This window comes from Saccostrea cucullata, unplaced genomic scaffold (assembly GCF_032062105.1).
Source record: "Saccostrea cucullata isolate Sc308-1 unplaced genomic scaffold, CSIRO_AGI_Scuc_v1 ctg343, whole genome shotgun sequence".
Lineage (NCBI taxonomy): Eukaryota > Metazoa > Mollusca > Bivalvia > Ostreida > Ostreidae > Saccostrea > Saccostrea cuccullata.
The window spans coordinates 276,465-292,916 of record NW_026927402.1 but is presented as its reverse complement, the minus strand read 5'-3'; the positions used below and the strand labels follow the sequence as shown (position 1 = coordinate 292,916).

General features: G+C 33.3%; 1 protein-coding gene across 1 annotated transcript; it reads right to left on the bottom strand.

Moving 5' to 3' along the window:
* Window positions 1-2,766: 2,766 nt before the first annotated feature.
* Window positions 2,767-14,224, bottom strand: LOC134274385 (ficolin-2-like). The gene is made up of 6 exons (XM_062756666.1): window positions 14,066-14,224; window positions 11,847-11,934; window positions 11,233-11,351; window positions 10,533-10,629; window positions 7,579-7,743; window positions 2,767-3,022 (listed from the first exon to the last, which is right to left on the bottom strand). Exons 1-6 carry the CDS (start codon window positions 14,222-14,224, stop codon window positions 2,790-2,792), a joined length of 861 nt encoding a protein of 286 aa, XP_062612650.1. The 3' UTR covers window positions 2,767-2,789.
* Between the last annotated feature and the right edge of the window lie 2,228 nt (window positions 14,225-16,452).

The window sequence follows — 16,452 nt, the reverse complement described above, 5'->3', positions numbered from 1 at the left end:
GACGAAAATGACGCAAGCTGCATATCACCTATCTTGCCAGTTAATGTTCTGTGGTCTTATTGAATTAAAATGCATTACCTTCTAAGTGATGAAGCAATTATAAAAATTAAGACTGATATGATATTAAACACTCGTTAACACCAAATTATGAAAATGCATTATAGTTGCTTGAGCAAATATAATATCCGTATTAAAAGAAAAATATGAAAACGAAAGTTGATTTTTTTTATAAAATTAAATAAAAGATATGTACTTACGTTATTGCTCCAGCATTCTAAAATGATTTCTTTTTAGGTCACATAATTTGTCATGTACATTTTTTGTGGTAATATATATTATATTACTGTCCCTAGTACCTTTCAAAGTAAGCTCTGAAATACACAGCCATAATTGCCAGCGTCGGTACGCTGCCTATGTGACCTGTATACGTTTATAGATAGATTGCATTTAAATACTCGGTCTACCTCTAATGATAAGGTGAAGGTAAAAGTGGCGCGGATTTAAATGTTTTTGAAAACAAAAAAATTAAAATAAGAAAATAATCTTGACGCAAGCGTCGAAAATATAAGGACGCAAAACCTTTTAAGGACATTTTAAACACTGGATAGAATGTTCTATCGTTAAAAGGATAAATATCCTATGGACCCGGTGGTGAGGGCTTACTCCGAGACACAGAAGTATTTTTCTAACTATTTAAACACAGATGGAAATGTATTTTAAGTCAACCAGTCTCCACGTATCTTTGTCTTATGTCCTTTTTAAAATACTAATGAATTTATTTTAAAATATGTGGTATAGTGTATATTATTACAATTTATCCCATTTTATGTCAAATGATTACACAAAAGTACCCTGAAATTAAAATGAATAGTACAGAGAGCTTAACAATTGCCGAACTTCTTTAACATGTTTAAGGAACTCTTAGAGAATTCAACTATTCTGGTTTTTTTTTTTTTTTTTTTTTTTTTTTTTTGTAATTCGGTTATATGAAACAGTTCAAACAGTGAGAGATTGCAGATAAAAGTTTAAATTGATGCTTAAGGCCAACACAAAAAATACTTTTGTTTCCCCTAACGCGACCGACCAAATTAAACTGCGCCGACTGAAAAGATTTTTTAAATACGATGATTCAAATTTTTTTTTATTGTCAACCAAGTTTTATAAAATACAATTTCATATCAAAATAAGTTTTTATTAGAACGGCCAACATTGTTCTACTGTGTTTTTCAAGCATTTGATGGAAACAAAATACGCCCAGATGTGATTACAGAGTAGTTCTTCATAAAAAAAAACGGCGATGTCTCAATCTTAGGCTTTTAGCTAATTGAAATTTTTCACTTTTGAAACAATTCGATAATAAAATTTACCCTGACTAATTAAGAGTGTTTCGGACGTCTCTTGGCGTCTCCATGAGAGTGAATAAATTTTTGCAAGGGACGGTAAACAGCAAACAAACAAACCTGTCTTTGAATTTTAGGTATGTAATACATGGAAAGGCAAGCCTCATGAGCAGATGAGGGGCCCGCCTAGTGAACACATCATTCAATTTCATTGCATTTTATTTATTTAGAGTTTTGATCTAATAAACAATTCATATATGTTCCTATGTTTACTATATGCCATTATGGAATCGTAGAAGTTGTTGTAAATATGTCTGCATATTCATCCTGTTAAAAATAATTCAGTTGTACTTTTTCATGCCTTTATTTACTGGTTAAACATCGTAACTATGACATCGTTTTATATCTAGCATTTTTATCATTTAGAGATTAGGTTTGGTTCATTTAGATATTGTTTACATACTCTTTCCAAATAGTTTTGAAATCATAATTTAGCTTTCTGAGACATCCAGTGTATTTTTCTTTAATTAGGCCTTTGAAGATCGGTTGTTTCTTTGCTTTTAATCCCTTCGAGATTTGTTAGGACGACATTTGAACATTTCCCTATTGCTCCAAATTTAGAAGTATTACGCACTTTTATGTCATTAAGCAGTGGGGATCTTTTTTAAGACAGCATCTTCGGCGACACTGGACATAAGTTTTTATTGTCCCTTTTGAAGGACTGTTTTAATCGTTCCTCATTGGAATTTGAACCTGCGACTTAAAATTAACCACTTACTTCTTAACTCCAATGCAAAATTCTCTAGAATCACTGCAAATCTCATGGCCCTCAAAAAAGTACATTGACTGTCTATGTCTATTCTTTGCGTATTTGAGAATCTTGTCTTTTTTATTCAATTGATATAAATGTAATCTGGCGTGAGATATTTTACAAATTCATCTAATTTACAGTTGTGAATTAATTAATCAGGAATTTTACTTACAAACGGCATATGTATGATACTTAGCATTTTGTTCACAAATCACTTTCTTTAAATTTTCATTATTTATAAATGTAACTTTCCATTAAATTTTAGAATGTATTTTCAAAGCTGCAGTCAGAAAATAAAATTGTTTACCTACCTACCGACCCAACTTGAGAATTTTAAGTCGGGTTAGGGGAAACAAAGATATTTTTAATTCCGGCCTTATTAAGGGGCAACATTAAGTCTGACGCAAACCTTACTTGGGGACACTAGATGGTGCACAAGTATCGGACATTCTCCAAATTTCTACAATTCTGGTGGAATTTCAAACTGAATAAAAACAATGTTCTTCGAAAAGCCATTAACTTTTTTTAATTAATTGTTTTAATTATCAAACAATCAGAAACATAAAAAATAATTACATGTATAATGAAATACATTGCTAAAAAGAAAAGAAAACAGTCTCTATTCTTAGGAATGTGTTTTAAGGTTTGCGAAGAAGCATTTTCACGACCTTCAAAGGTTTGTACATATCCCAGCCATACCAGCCCATCACATTACTTCCGGATGAGGCGTATGTCGCTGTCAATTTGGTTCGTAGACAACTCAGATTCCACCAGGCTGTTTTATAGTCCACTGCGCAATTTCCGGAATTCGTATCATGGTCGACATCTTTTGCAGAAAAGGGTGCATTATTGTGAAAAGCCATACTGTCACCTAACAAAAGGGAATTAATTCATAACTTTAAAAAAATAACCATAGTCATTAATTTGGAAATTGATAAATCAATGCCTCCATGAAGGGCCTAATACAAATGTACTATGATACTATATAAAATTCATAGTTAGAATGCCGAGGAATATTTTGGTACTGATATATAGAGGATATCTATATATTGGCTTTATCCAACGAGTTGAAATGGTGTATTTATTCGCGAGGCTTGCCGAGGACTGACGTAGCACCGTTGATGTTATGACATACCTCGAAAGAAAGTAGATCGTGTTCAAAGTTTAGAGTTTTTGTTATCTGCATCTTTGAAAACATTATGTGACAATTGCTGGAGATTTACATCAAACGGACTTCTGACTGAAAGTTGTAAGGACCATTGGATTATGAAAATGAACTCTTTGGACGATGGCAGTACAAAAAACGTGATAGCCTAGGCAAGGCTTTGTAGATTCATTCTTGATCCATGGTAAGTTACACCTATATTACTAGGTAGGCATACGTAGCATAATATAAGAAAGCCTTATTGAAGATGTTAAAGGAATCTTATAACAACAACTTAACTGCTATCTTTACTTTCTCCGAAAACGATTTAAAAAGGGGGGCAGGTAACTATAGATCTGTCTTCAAGTAGCCAACACAGGTTCCTTGATAAAATAATTAAGACACTTCTTTGACATATACGAGTCTTTTTCTGGCTTTTAAAGATATTATCGCTCTTTATCATTCATTTTATTAGGGCAATAATAGGGATCACAAATAAAAGTTTCAAATAAAATTTTGAAGCGAGGGATCGTATCAAAACCGGTGTCATATAGTGAGACTTCCGCCATAGTGAGACTTCCTCCCGGAAGTCTGGCTATATAGTGAGTCTTCCCCCCTGGGGGGAATATGGCTATATAGTGAGACTACCCCATAATGACCATAGTGAGTCTTCCCCCTTCGGTTTTCGGTTTGGATTTTATATACATTGACATAATTAAATATTTATTGTATGCTTTAGGGACCTTTTAACTTTTACAAATGTTATGAAGTATTTTTAGGATTTGTATTTCATTTTGAAATTAAATTTGCGTGATATTAATGAAATTACATCACTATAAAATCAAATAAAATGGATTTGAGTTCTAATACACTTTAAATCAAATTCTGACCGTCATGCATATTTTAGCAAAGGCACGGCCGGATGCATGGATTGGGCTTAACCCCCCCCCCCCCTTTTTTTTTAAATTTATGACCGGAAAAATGCATGAAAATGTGTGCATGCCGTGCTCATCACACCCATACATCAATTCATACAGTTATTTTTTCATTTTAGTTGTGTTTTAAAAATTATTTATTTAAACATATTTTATTAAACTGGGTTTGGACGATTGGATGTTTGAATACACGTATAAAAATACGTAAAATTAAAAAAAAAAATATAAGTCTTAAAGTACTGTCGTGATGAAAAATTACACGATTTTTAAATGTTCATATTCCTAATAATTACTGATTTGTTTTATAGTTATTTTTGATGCTATTTGTGATAATTTTATGAAAGCGTTCTGATCCTGTATTTGTTTAGCAAAATATCTTACATTCCACGGGAACCATTTTGTATTTAATCAAATTATCAATTGGTGTTAAACAGAGTTAATCCCATAAAGTAATTTTCACACCTTGACCACGACAAGGATTTACGGGTGATTTTTATAACAACGCTGTTAATGTGACATGTTTATTTAATTGTCCATCTATAGAATGTCACTCTTTTATCTTATCTCTTTGTGTGACACGTAATTTCTTCTTTGTGCTTAATTTGTTTTTACTCAACTTGTCTTTTGTTAGTCAGTTGGAGACGGACAGCCGTGCCGTCAAGACCAAACTGTAGTCCGAGAGAAATACAAAAATAAATCCAGAAAATATTTTAAGTTGTTTTGAGCATCTTTATTTCTGCTTATAAAGTAAAACGGTTTCCCCTTATCAAACGCATTGGAAGCATTGGGATAAGAAGCGCCATAGGCCGAGTTGGAAATACGTTACTGGTGGAGTACAGTGGTCATGTTCAACTTGTGTTCAACATGGATCCCGGATCTCTCTAAATAATGCCAAGCGAGTGACTCTAGTTCCCCATATTGAAACACGGATATTTCGGATAATCATGTATTCTTTCAGACCACAATGGATACAGCGGAGTTTTAAACCTTGTCCGTTTGTGCAGAACCCATTTGAAACATGCATACGCTGCGGAAAATGTCACCCATTCCGCATGTGCAATTCTATTGGAAAACAGTGCCACAAATGTGGAAAATTCGGACACTTTGGACGAGTATGCCGCTCCAAACGATCAACACCAAAATCAAACAAACCTGAAAAAGTACAACAGAGGAACAAAAAGCGTCTACAGGACTACCTTGACAGAAAGAACACCATGCGATTGCTGCCCTTTTCTTCGTTAAGTTCAACCGCATTTCAACGGTCTTTAGATCTTGAAAGTAACTTGAAAACTGAGCTAAAAGCGATCAAAACTAAATACAATAAGCAGTGTTCTTTAACTAAAATAGCGACAGAAACTGTTCAAAAACAGAAAGATGTTATTACCGAGAACGACGAATTGTACAATCAATTACTTTCATTAATGAACAGTCGAAACGATCAAATGAGAGAGATGGAAGAAATTATTTCCAGTTACCAGAAAACCTGCCTAAATTATGAAGAGACCATTGCCACTTTGCAACAAGTGAGTCCGACAAACAAAGAGCTGCATCTCGCGTCGGAAAACCAAAAACTTAAAGAGGAAAACGAAAGCTTAAAAACTTCCAATGAAGGCCTCCGATCAAGTCTTCTACAGATTCGGCGGGAATTACTGCGTGAGGACCATCGCCATTCACCGGCTCAGCCAAGTGTACAGCAGGTGCACGTGAACCATGGACATTTTCGGACTTCCAAAAATTATTATCGTGGCAATCCCAGACGATATTAAATAAAAACTGTAAAATTTGTTTTCAAGTTTGGGGACCAAACTTATCGTGGCTAAAGGGGTAATTGTCGTGTACTCATTATTTGAATTTCTAATTCAATAATTAGTAAACGACATTTGTCGTGATGAAAAATTACACGATTTTTAAATGTTCATATTCCTAATAATTACTGATTTGTTTTATAGTTATTTTTGATGCTATTTGTGATAATTTTATGAAAGCGTTCTGATCCTGTATTTGTTTAGCAAAATATCTTACATTCCACGGGAACCATTTTGTATTTAATCAAATTATCAATTGGTGTTAAACAGAGTTAATCCCATAAAGTAATTTTCACACCTTGACCACGACAAGGATTTACGGGTGATTTTTATAACAACGCTGTTAATGTGACATGTTTATTTAATTGTCCATCTATAGAATGTCACTCTTTTATCTTATCTCTTTGTGTGACACGTAATTTCTTCTTTGTGCTTAATTTGTTTTTACTCAACTTGTCTTTTGTTAGTCAGTTGGAGACGGACAGCCGTGCCGTCAAGACCAAACTGTAGTCCGAGAGAAATACAAAAATAAATCCAGAAAATATTTTAAGTTGTTTTGAGCATCTTTATTTCTGCTTATAAAGTAAAACGGTTTCCCCTTATCAAACGCATTGGAAGCATTGGGATAAGAAGCGCCATAGGCCGAGTTGGAAATACGTTACTTAATTGTCGTGTACTCATTATTTGAATTTCTAATTCAATAATTAGTAAACGACAGTACTATAAATTTTTCTTCTTTTCGCTACATTTTTTATGAAATCGGTTAAACCATATCTAATGTGTAAATAGCTAATGTTTGTACACAAACAGAAAAACAAAAAAAAAACCATTGCTATCAATTTTTTTTTTATTCAAATGCTGAAAACAATCAGAACATTTCATATAAGTGACTCGTGAACTAATAAAATTATTCGTCATCGATACATGTATATAAAGGAAAGGGTATACATATCATATATATTATATCATCTCAATGTACATGCATATTTATAATGGATATCAAACAGTTAAAAGGATATTCAAACTGTTCATGTATATAAAATAAATACCGGTATATAAATACATGTATATGTATGGAAGATAATTTCGTCATAAATTAACACTGTTAGATTTTTTTTAAAATAATAAAACAATGTTCCGGAAACTATAATAAGAGGGGGAAGTCTCGCTATGAATGGGGGAAGGCTGGTTATAAAGTGAGCCTTCCCCCCAGAAGAACGGCTATATAGTGAAACTTCCGTGGGGGAAGTCTCACTATATAGCCATTCTTCCGGGGGGGAAGGCTCAATATATAGCCAGCCTTCCGAGGGAAGCCTCACTATGGGGGAAGTCTCACTATACGACACCGGAAGTGATATTGATAAAGCATCTACCCGTTGATAAAGCATAAGTTTATCCAACGGCATGTATCACCAACACGTATGAGATAAATAATTATGTACAATGAAATTTTATTTCTCTCGCTCTGAGGTCACAATTGTTTTGTATCTCTTGAGGCTTTTTTAAAATAAATTCGTTAGTAGTTAATTTCTAATATATTTACCTGCATCTCCAGTATAACCGGAAACCGTCATGAGATAATTAGTTGAGGTCGATCCGACATTAAAGCTACTGTACTCAGCAAACCGAGTGTTTGAAGAGTAATCCTCGAATTCAAACCTCAGCACTGTGTTACCCCCGGCCGTCAACAGATGGATATATAGGTTTCCTACAATCAAAGAAGACTTACCAGGTATCATTATACTGTATGTTATAAACTGGTTTCTCTATTACCCTGTTAACAGCAGGACTATTACTAGTACTCTGACACATTCACAGGCTGGGTACAATCATTAGTTAGCTTTGGCTTCACATTCCCCCTCCCTCCCCTGCAGTGAAAAGAAGGACGAATCATTCAAGTGCCTGATGATGATAAAATTAAAGTCAAAATATGGTCATTGCATATGCAGTTGGATTGCTCCTTTTGAAATAAAGTTGATTCCAATAAAGTTTCTTTTGTTTAGTTTTGGCCGGTAAAGTTTTATGGATTTTATTTTTTTTTCCAATTTAGTGTAACCGTTGAGTAGTGTAGAATGTAAATTAATTCCTTTTAAAAGGCGTATAAATGTGACCAGTTAGGCCAGAGTGGTCCGATTAGTTCACATCAGCTGATACTACTTTTCTTCTTCATGTTGGAATATTTTCGTTCTAACGATAGGAAACCGGTAGTAATTTGAATTAAAACAAGAGGCCCATGGGCCACATCGCTCACCTGAGCACTGTAGCTAGGAAAAAGCAGAATTGGTTTATACTTGAAAAGCTTAAATCCAAAAGTAGTCCCATGACCAATCCTGGCTTTGCTATTCTTGAGAAGATTTTTAAAGAATATTTCTATACATTTCTATGTAAAACTTTGGTCGGCCGTTTTGGCCCCTCTCTACCCCTGGGGGTCATAATTTGAACACACTTGAATCTACACTACCTGAGGATGCTTCCATATAAATATGATCAATTATGGCTTTGCTATTCTTGAGGAGAAGATTTTTAAAGAATTTTCCTATATATTTCTATGTAAAACTTTGGTCGGCCATTTTGGCCCTGCCCTACCCCTGGGGGTCATGATTTGAACATACTTGAATCTACACTACCTGAGGATGCTTCCATATAAATATGATCAATTATGGCTTTGTTGTTCTTGAGGAGAAAATTTTTAAAGAAATTTCCTATATATTTCTATCTAAAACTTTGGTCGGCCATTTTGGTCCCACCCTACCCCTGGGGGTCATGATTTGAACATACTTGAACCTTCACTACCTGAGGATGCTTCCATATAAATATGATCAATTATGGCCTTGCTATTCTTGAGAAGAAGATTTTTAAAGAATTTTCTATATATTTCTATGTAAAACTTAGGTCGGCCATTTTGGCCCCGCCCTACCCCCGGGGGTCATGATTTGAACAAACTTGAATCTACACTACCTGAGGATGTTTCCCCATAAGTTTCATCTTTCCTGGCACTGTGGTTCTTGAGAAGAAGATTTTAAAAGATGCTACCATATTTTCATTAATTCCCAATTATCTCCCCTTGAATGAGGGCGTGGCCCTTCATTTGAACAAACTTGAATTCCCTTCACCCAAGGATACTTTGTGGCAAGTTTGGTTGAAATTGGCCCAGCGGTTCTTGAGAAGAAGTCGAAAATGTGAAAAGTTTACAGACAGACAGACGGACAGACAGACAGACGGACAGCGGACGCCGGACAAAATGTGATCAGAAAAGCTCACTTGAGCCTTCAGCTCAGGTGAGCTAAAAAGGCTTGCTATCAAAATTAGATTTTTTTCATCCTATTAATCTTGCCGACAAGTGCATTTGTTTATTTGCTCAGTTTGTCGATAGAATACTATAGAGCTGAAATCCTGTGTCCGCTAAAATAAATTACGCCAAAATTTTTGGCATACCGTACACCAGGCAAATCGCCAAATTTTACACCCGCCAAGAAAACCCGCTATACGGTATGCCTATGGACACGTATGATCGTTTGTTAGGGTTTTTCTACATGTATGTGTAAAAATGATTTGGAGTTCTTTAAACATAAAATATTTTTCAGTGTGCGAGGCTTAAAGAGTGTTTTACACATTTTCTTGATGGGAACCATTCAGAGTCATGTGCATGTGTGACGAGAATCCACATTACGAATGGTCCTGCAGCTGCCGAAGAGTAAACTGTTTTTAAGGACATACAGCCGCAGTTCGTCAATATCAAGCAGGAGGGTGGGAACAGCGAGTCTGGGCTCCCAGTAAGAGTTTTGAATCCTGTGGAGAAGGTGTCGATTGTCCGCGATTTTGAATATCAAGGGGCGGATCAGCACATAGTGGGGGGATTCCTTCAGAGTAACCAGTGAAACATGTTAATTTATTCATATGCGAGATATTTTAAACGAATTTTCAAATCAAATTATCTGAAATTATTTACAGTTTATTCATTGAAGTGAAACTTGAAACTCCGATAAAGAATAGCTATCTTAAGGTATTTTCAATTATTGTATATATTATAAATGTTAGGACAATTACACAGGCAAATGTTAAGACAGAATAATTGTAACCCATCTTTGATCTTTGAGTATAAAAATTAATTTATTTTCATTAAATATCGAAGTTTAACATATTTTTTATCCACCTAACTCAATTTTTCGTTAACTATTCATGGAATTTTTTAAAACAGGTAACATTCCCTCTACCCATCCATCCGCCCAACAAAAACATATTAGCTACACAGTACATGTAGGGTATTCAGGCGGAAACAAACAATGCACATTACGTACATATCCTTTTTCTGGATAAAATTTTAACATAATTGAGTTACATATATGCATCAACGTTTACTTAATTTCAAAATTATTTTATGAATTTATTATTTTGATATACATATATTTATTTTGGCCAAGTCTCTCTCTCTCTCTCTCTCTCTCTCTCTCTCTCTCTCTCTCTCTCTCTCTCTCTCTCTCTCTCTCTCTCTCTCACCTATCCAGGTTTCCGTGAACGGACTACCGAATCCAGTCTCAAATTCAGCATAAGTTCTATAGAAGTCCACACTACCGTCATTTCTGTCCATGATTACCTGGAAAGGACAACATTTAATGTGGAATTAATGTAGCATGGGATACAATATATCACTGACCCCCTTCCTTCTTTAATTACTTCTGGTCCATTTTATTTCAGAGGACATATTATTAAATACTTTAACTCATTTAACATCTTCCTCGGTGTGAACATTCTGTCAGCATTTATTTGTAAAAAGAAAATTTTTTTACAATCTTAAAAAAATCTTTTAAAAATGTTTGAAATTTATTTTTCTGGCAGGATAATTACTACATGTATAATATAAATATTTTATTATGATTTTCCTTATTCTTGTCCAGTTATGTGGTGTGTGTGTTTTTTGTTTTTTTTTTTGTTTTGTTTTTTTTTTTTTGCCCGTCAGGCATCAAAAAAGATCGATTTATCAGAGACATCTAAGAAATATATCTCTGGTTGCGTGTTGACGCAGTCATGTTTGACGTTACGTTAGCAAAATCTATCATGTTGACGTAATCATCAGGGGAAAAAATCAATCTTGAGTGTAGAAAACATGGCACCATTATATCAAATTTATGTTCTGATAAGTAAAAGAAACATGAATGAAAAAGAGGGAGGAAATATATGAAACAATTTAACAACATACTGTGTAGGCATAGCCATTCTTCATGACGCACTGAACGTCAATTGGTCCGCCATTAATGGTCACTGTGTAGACCCCGCTGGCACCTGATAACGAGGCTATGCAATCACAGTCTGAACAACCTACGTTTTGAAAAAAAAAGTTACGTTTAGAAGGCACAATACAATAAGGAGTTTTTTTAAATAATCATTTTAAATTGATACGTGTTCGAATGATTTACTGGAATTACGTTGGCTATCTATCATTGGGTACAATTTATTGAACAAGTTATTACAATCTACTTTTTTTCCTTAATACAAAACTTTAAATTAATATTTTCAATCTAAAATTAGCCAGCAATATAAATGCTGAATTACAGTTTACTGCAAAGTTTACACATCAATTGTCGATCGAGGGTCGTAATATCGCTTTTCGAAAATTTGGAGAAAAAGTTTTACTCCCATCTGCTCCCAAATAAATGAATACATATTTTTAAAAACCGTCAATGGACCATATTCAGGCTAAATTCAATATAAAATCAAATATGCTCCATGCGCAACTTGTCATGAACTGAAAGTTAATACAAATATAGATAAGAAAGTAACCCTTTGTGACGTCATTACAGCGTCATCACGTACCTAGATATGTTCCTGCTACCTGCCCAGGTATACTTTCACAAGCACCGCTAATTCTATTCAGCTGCATGCCACTTCCACAGTCATCATCCTAAAATGTGAAATACTTGTTCATAGACAAAAAAAAGAGACAAAAATGCTCATTTTTCGCCAAATTCACAGAGTGAAACTAAAACTAAAACATCGTTGCATCTTACTAATTTATGTTTTGTGTAAACATATATTGTAAATATATGTAAGTATGTGTAAATATGTAAATATGTGTAAACATTTTATATGTTTAAGAGATAAGAAAAGATACAAGACACATTTAACCATATCCAAGATTATTTCAATACATGATGATGCTTTAAAGCCCGATTTCAATGGAAAAATATCATCTAACACGCACCCCTTGTTTTAAAAGCTCTAATTGATGATCAAATAATTTTAAGCACTGGCATTAAAAAAATTCTGTTACAACCATTGAAATGTTTTTCGAAGGGATGGGTATCGCCAAAAATTTCGTATCGCGATATATCACGATTTTTTTCAACAATATCATGATAAAATCATGATATTTTAAAAAAAAAGTTTTTACAATGTTTTTATATGAAAAGTCATTACTTTTCTAAAAAGAATTGGCTTGAAAAACAAAATTTTATTTTTTTGAAATATTCATGTATATACATTTTGTAAAATCAACTATGTTTGGACGGTAAGATGCCGTTCTTTTCACGTTTTAGAACATTTTTATACTTTCTGTAATTGTAATTTGAAAAGATTGAACAAAAAAATGAATAATATCTGGACTTTATAATATGTACATAAATACCGGTATTTAGATCTCTGTATCACGATACGTATCACGCAACAAAAAATCGCAATATACCGGTATACCGATAAAATCGCACATCCCTAGTTTTTCGTATCAAATTTAGAAGTTTATGGCCAAATTAGCATTAAAATTGAATTCAGTGGGTGTAAAATGTTGGCTAGAATCGAGAGTTAGCGTGCATACACTGTGGTTCTTTTTTTTTTTTTTAATATTCTTGGCGCAACAAATTAAGTTATTCATTAATGAATTTACTTCGAAAAATAGTATATTTAGTAAAAGTGAAATCCCTTTTTTATTTCTGCTTTACATTTAATTGCAGAAATAATTGAATTGTCAGGAATATTTTGGGAATAATCATTACCGTCTTCCTTGGAAGACGGTATTGTATAGTTGAAATTTTTTACAGTCTTCGGACTATGCACTTCCTCTCTTTTGTGATTGGTAGAAATTGCATGATGAGAAAATTTTCAATTATTTCATTGGTTGAAATGCTGTTCAAGGCAAGGGAGATAACTTTCTGATGATCTATTTTTCGTACGACTTAACAATTTTGCAAGATTTCCAATCTTAAAAAAATGACAAAACGAACAACAAAATCAGCAGTAGTTATTTCTTAATAACATGATATTTTATATAGCAATAAATAAAAAGGTCTCTTTAATTTCATTATAAATAAAATTTGATAGTTATTGCTGGCAGGCTTTACAATTTGTTATTATTCTTTTCCCCTTTCTTGTTTGAAGAGTGAATGGGAATCAGCCGAGGTTTGCCGAAAGCTCTCGGCCAGTCAAAGTTTACGGAAATGACCGACAACCGTGGTAGGGCTAATGCCCGTAAAAAGCTAATTTAGAAATACAAATCAAGAAATTCAAAAGAATTGTACGGCCTGTTAAGTATAGACCTGTTTACTGTTTTAAATTGTTGCTAAAGACGGTAAGCTTTTTTGAAAAGCTCTACTTGTATGACCTTTTAATTAAACTTTTCGGGGCAAAATAAGGTAAAAATGTAGAAGATCAATGTCAGAGAGAGAGAGAGAGAGAGAGAGAGAGAGAGAGAACAATTTAATGTGTTTATTTTCCATTTGCCATGTTAGAAATTTTTAACAAGAAAATTAATATAAACATTGTGATGTTAAGTTAATAAAACTGTAAAATACATGAAGCTGAATTTTTTCAAGAATTAATATTCATAAGTTGGCGATCTTATGATTATGATTTTTTTTTTCAGTTTATTTTTGTTACAAATGTGGTATTCGATAAGAAAATATATTTGGAATTCTGTTAGAGGAAATATACTTTCTAAATCCAATCAATTGTAATACATTTTTGATTTTTTGACTAACAAGGTGATGTTAAAAACAAAATAATTTGCCTTTCTAGAGAAACAAACAAAACTTAAATCATACCATGTGATAGTATTTACAGAGTTCACCAGTCAGTGAATCAAACGTCCCATTCGAAGCCCCGTTAGTCAAGCGGCAGGTCTCAGATCCACCGCTGAGGGCACAGAGTTCGAATCCATTACACTGCAGGTCATGGATGCATTTTCGGGAACAGAATCCCATAATATTTTCCAGAAGAGGTGATGGATGCTCAGTTAGGACATGACTCACTTTACTGTACAAATTGTTTCCAGTGTGAGTGAATGTCTCGTGGAAAAGTAAAGCAGCGCCATAGATTTTAGAAAAGGAGAGAAAAAACATCAAAACGAGGGAAATTAAGTCCATTATCTTCAACATGATTTCAACTTTGTCTTTCCTTTCACGTAGTTACTTTTGTATGATTTTAATTTCTTAGTTTATTGACTAAAGGCAATCAATTATCGTGCAACACAAACGAAGTGTATATTGAAATATAACAGATTAAATATTTATGGAAACCATTAAGAACATTTAAGAGTTCAATTATGACCGCTACAATCAATATTCATTGTCAAAATTTTGAATTTATTTCTTTCTCTTAAATTAGTTGAATCTCATCAAAACTCTATCAGAAAAGGTTGAAAAATGTATTAGAAATAAGAACTGAGAATATTTTTCTGTATTTCAAAACTTAAACTTTTCGAGGGGTTATATCACGTTTTTTAAGATTCAATCAAATGGAATGAATTTTCATTTACAGAATAATGTCTTTCATAACACAGGTTTTCTTTACTTCGCAGTCGACGTTATGTATTTTAAGAAATAAAATTAATTATAAATAAATATAGTTTGAATAGAAATAAGGTATCATTTTTATTTAATAATAGCATATTTTCCCATGGGAAACTTTATACAATTAGGGATACTTCAACGGTGTTGTGGAAGGAGGAAGAGTGATTACTGCAAACTGCTCTCTGAAAGGCTGATGAACAGATCCATCTTCACACACTTTTTATTATATCCCCCGCTTGAAAAGCGGGAGGGTATATAGTAATTGGGATGTCCGTCCGTCTGTCTGTATAGCTGTCCGTCGGTCTGTCTGATACGCTTTGGGGTACCTAGCTATTTCTTATCCGCAACTCCTCTTTTACCACTGATTGAAATTTAATAAGACTTTAATCTTTGTTACATTTTGCAATTGTGCACCTCTCCTATTTTACATTTTGATCGGATAAATGTTTTGGGTTTTCCAGTGCAAAACATTGACACTGCCATTTTTTTCTATAATATTGAAGGGTACCCATATTTTATCCGCAAGTACTCCTATACTACTGAAATAAATTTAATGATACTTTCACTGATTCTTTATCACATAATGCCATCGTGAACCTCTTATTTTACTTTTTGATCTGACACTTATTTCGGGTCTCCAAGAGCAAAACATGGACTTTGTCATTATAATCATACGGGAGGCGGGGGGTATCATTTAATGAGCAAATTGATCAGAGTACTTAAGAAAGATCTCATCCTGCCATGTCAATATATCAAAATATTTTTTCTTGTGAAAAAGTCCATAAATTTTCCTTTTTACTATATTTTTTTTACGATTTTTTAGATAAGTTTTCAAGTATTTTTTTCCTGAATGGTCCCCTTCTTCTTAATAATACTATGTGCCTGACATGATTAAAACAAATGTTTATTAGATTTTTATTCCATTCGAGGCAATTTGTCTCAAAGTGAAAACAAGGGCTTGACTTTTCAGTATGACATTGAAGTCGGTACTTTAATCCTATGAGGTTTAAAGAAACAATGCATCGATCGTTACAGTGAAAGAAAAATACTCTGTTTATTTGCTTATAGGATAAAAACTCGGACTACTTGTTCAAAATAATTAATTTTTTCGATTTTTTTTGTAATAAATCTTTAAGTTTCGCCTTTTAAAAGTAAATTGTTAATAGAAATGTTCTCTTATATTAATTAACAGCAAATAAACTTATCCTTGTTTGTTTGATTTACGTACTGTATGTTACTTTTAAGGAGAGGTTTCTGGTTTTAAAATATTTTACAAATCGTTTAAGGACATACGCAACATACCTTAACTACTGATAACTTTTAAAGATATTCTTAATTTAAGATTACAGTGCCATCAGATGTTCATAGACAAAAAATCAGCATGCATTACCAGGGGTTTTTGGAAGATATAAAATTATGAAAATGTTTGCCTTATTCAAAGAAAAATATACAAAAAATACGAAACGTAAATTCCAGATTTTTTTTCCATCAGAATTTGTTTTAGAAAAGGTGTACAAATCTATACATAGACATTAAAAGTATTACACACAGGTCCTTCATTTAGTGGAACTCTTCACCTCCAGGGAAGAATCCATCATTGTTCAAACTACGTTGCGTATGATCTTAAAAGGTCTGGGGAG

Coding starts and splice junctions, on each gene's coding strand:
- LOC134274385 (XM_062756666.1), bottom strand. CDS start 14,224: ATGGGATTCTGTTCCCGAAAATGCATCCATGACCTGCAGTGTAATGGA. Junction 10,630..11,232: donor AGAATGGCTATGCCTACACA/GTATGTTGTTAA, acceptor TGTCCTTTCCAG/GTAATCATGGACAGAAATGA. Junction 3,023..7,578: donor CGGTTATACTGGAGATGCAG/GTAAATATATTA, acceptor CCCTTTTGTTAG/GTGACAGTATGGCTTTTCAC.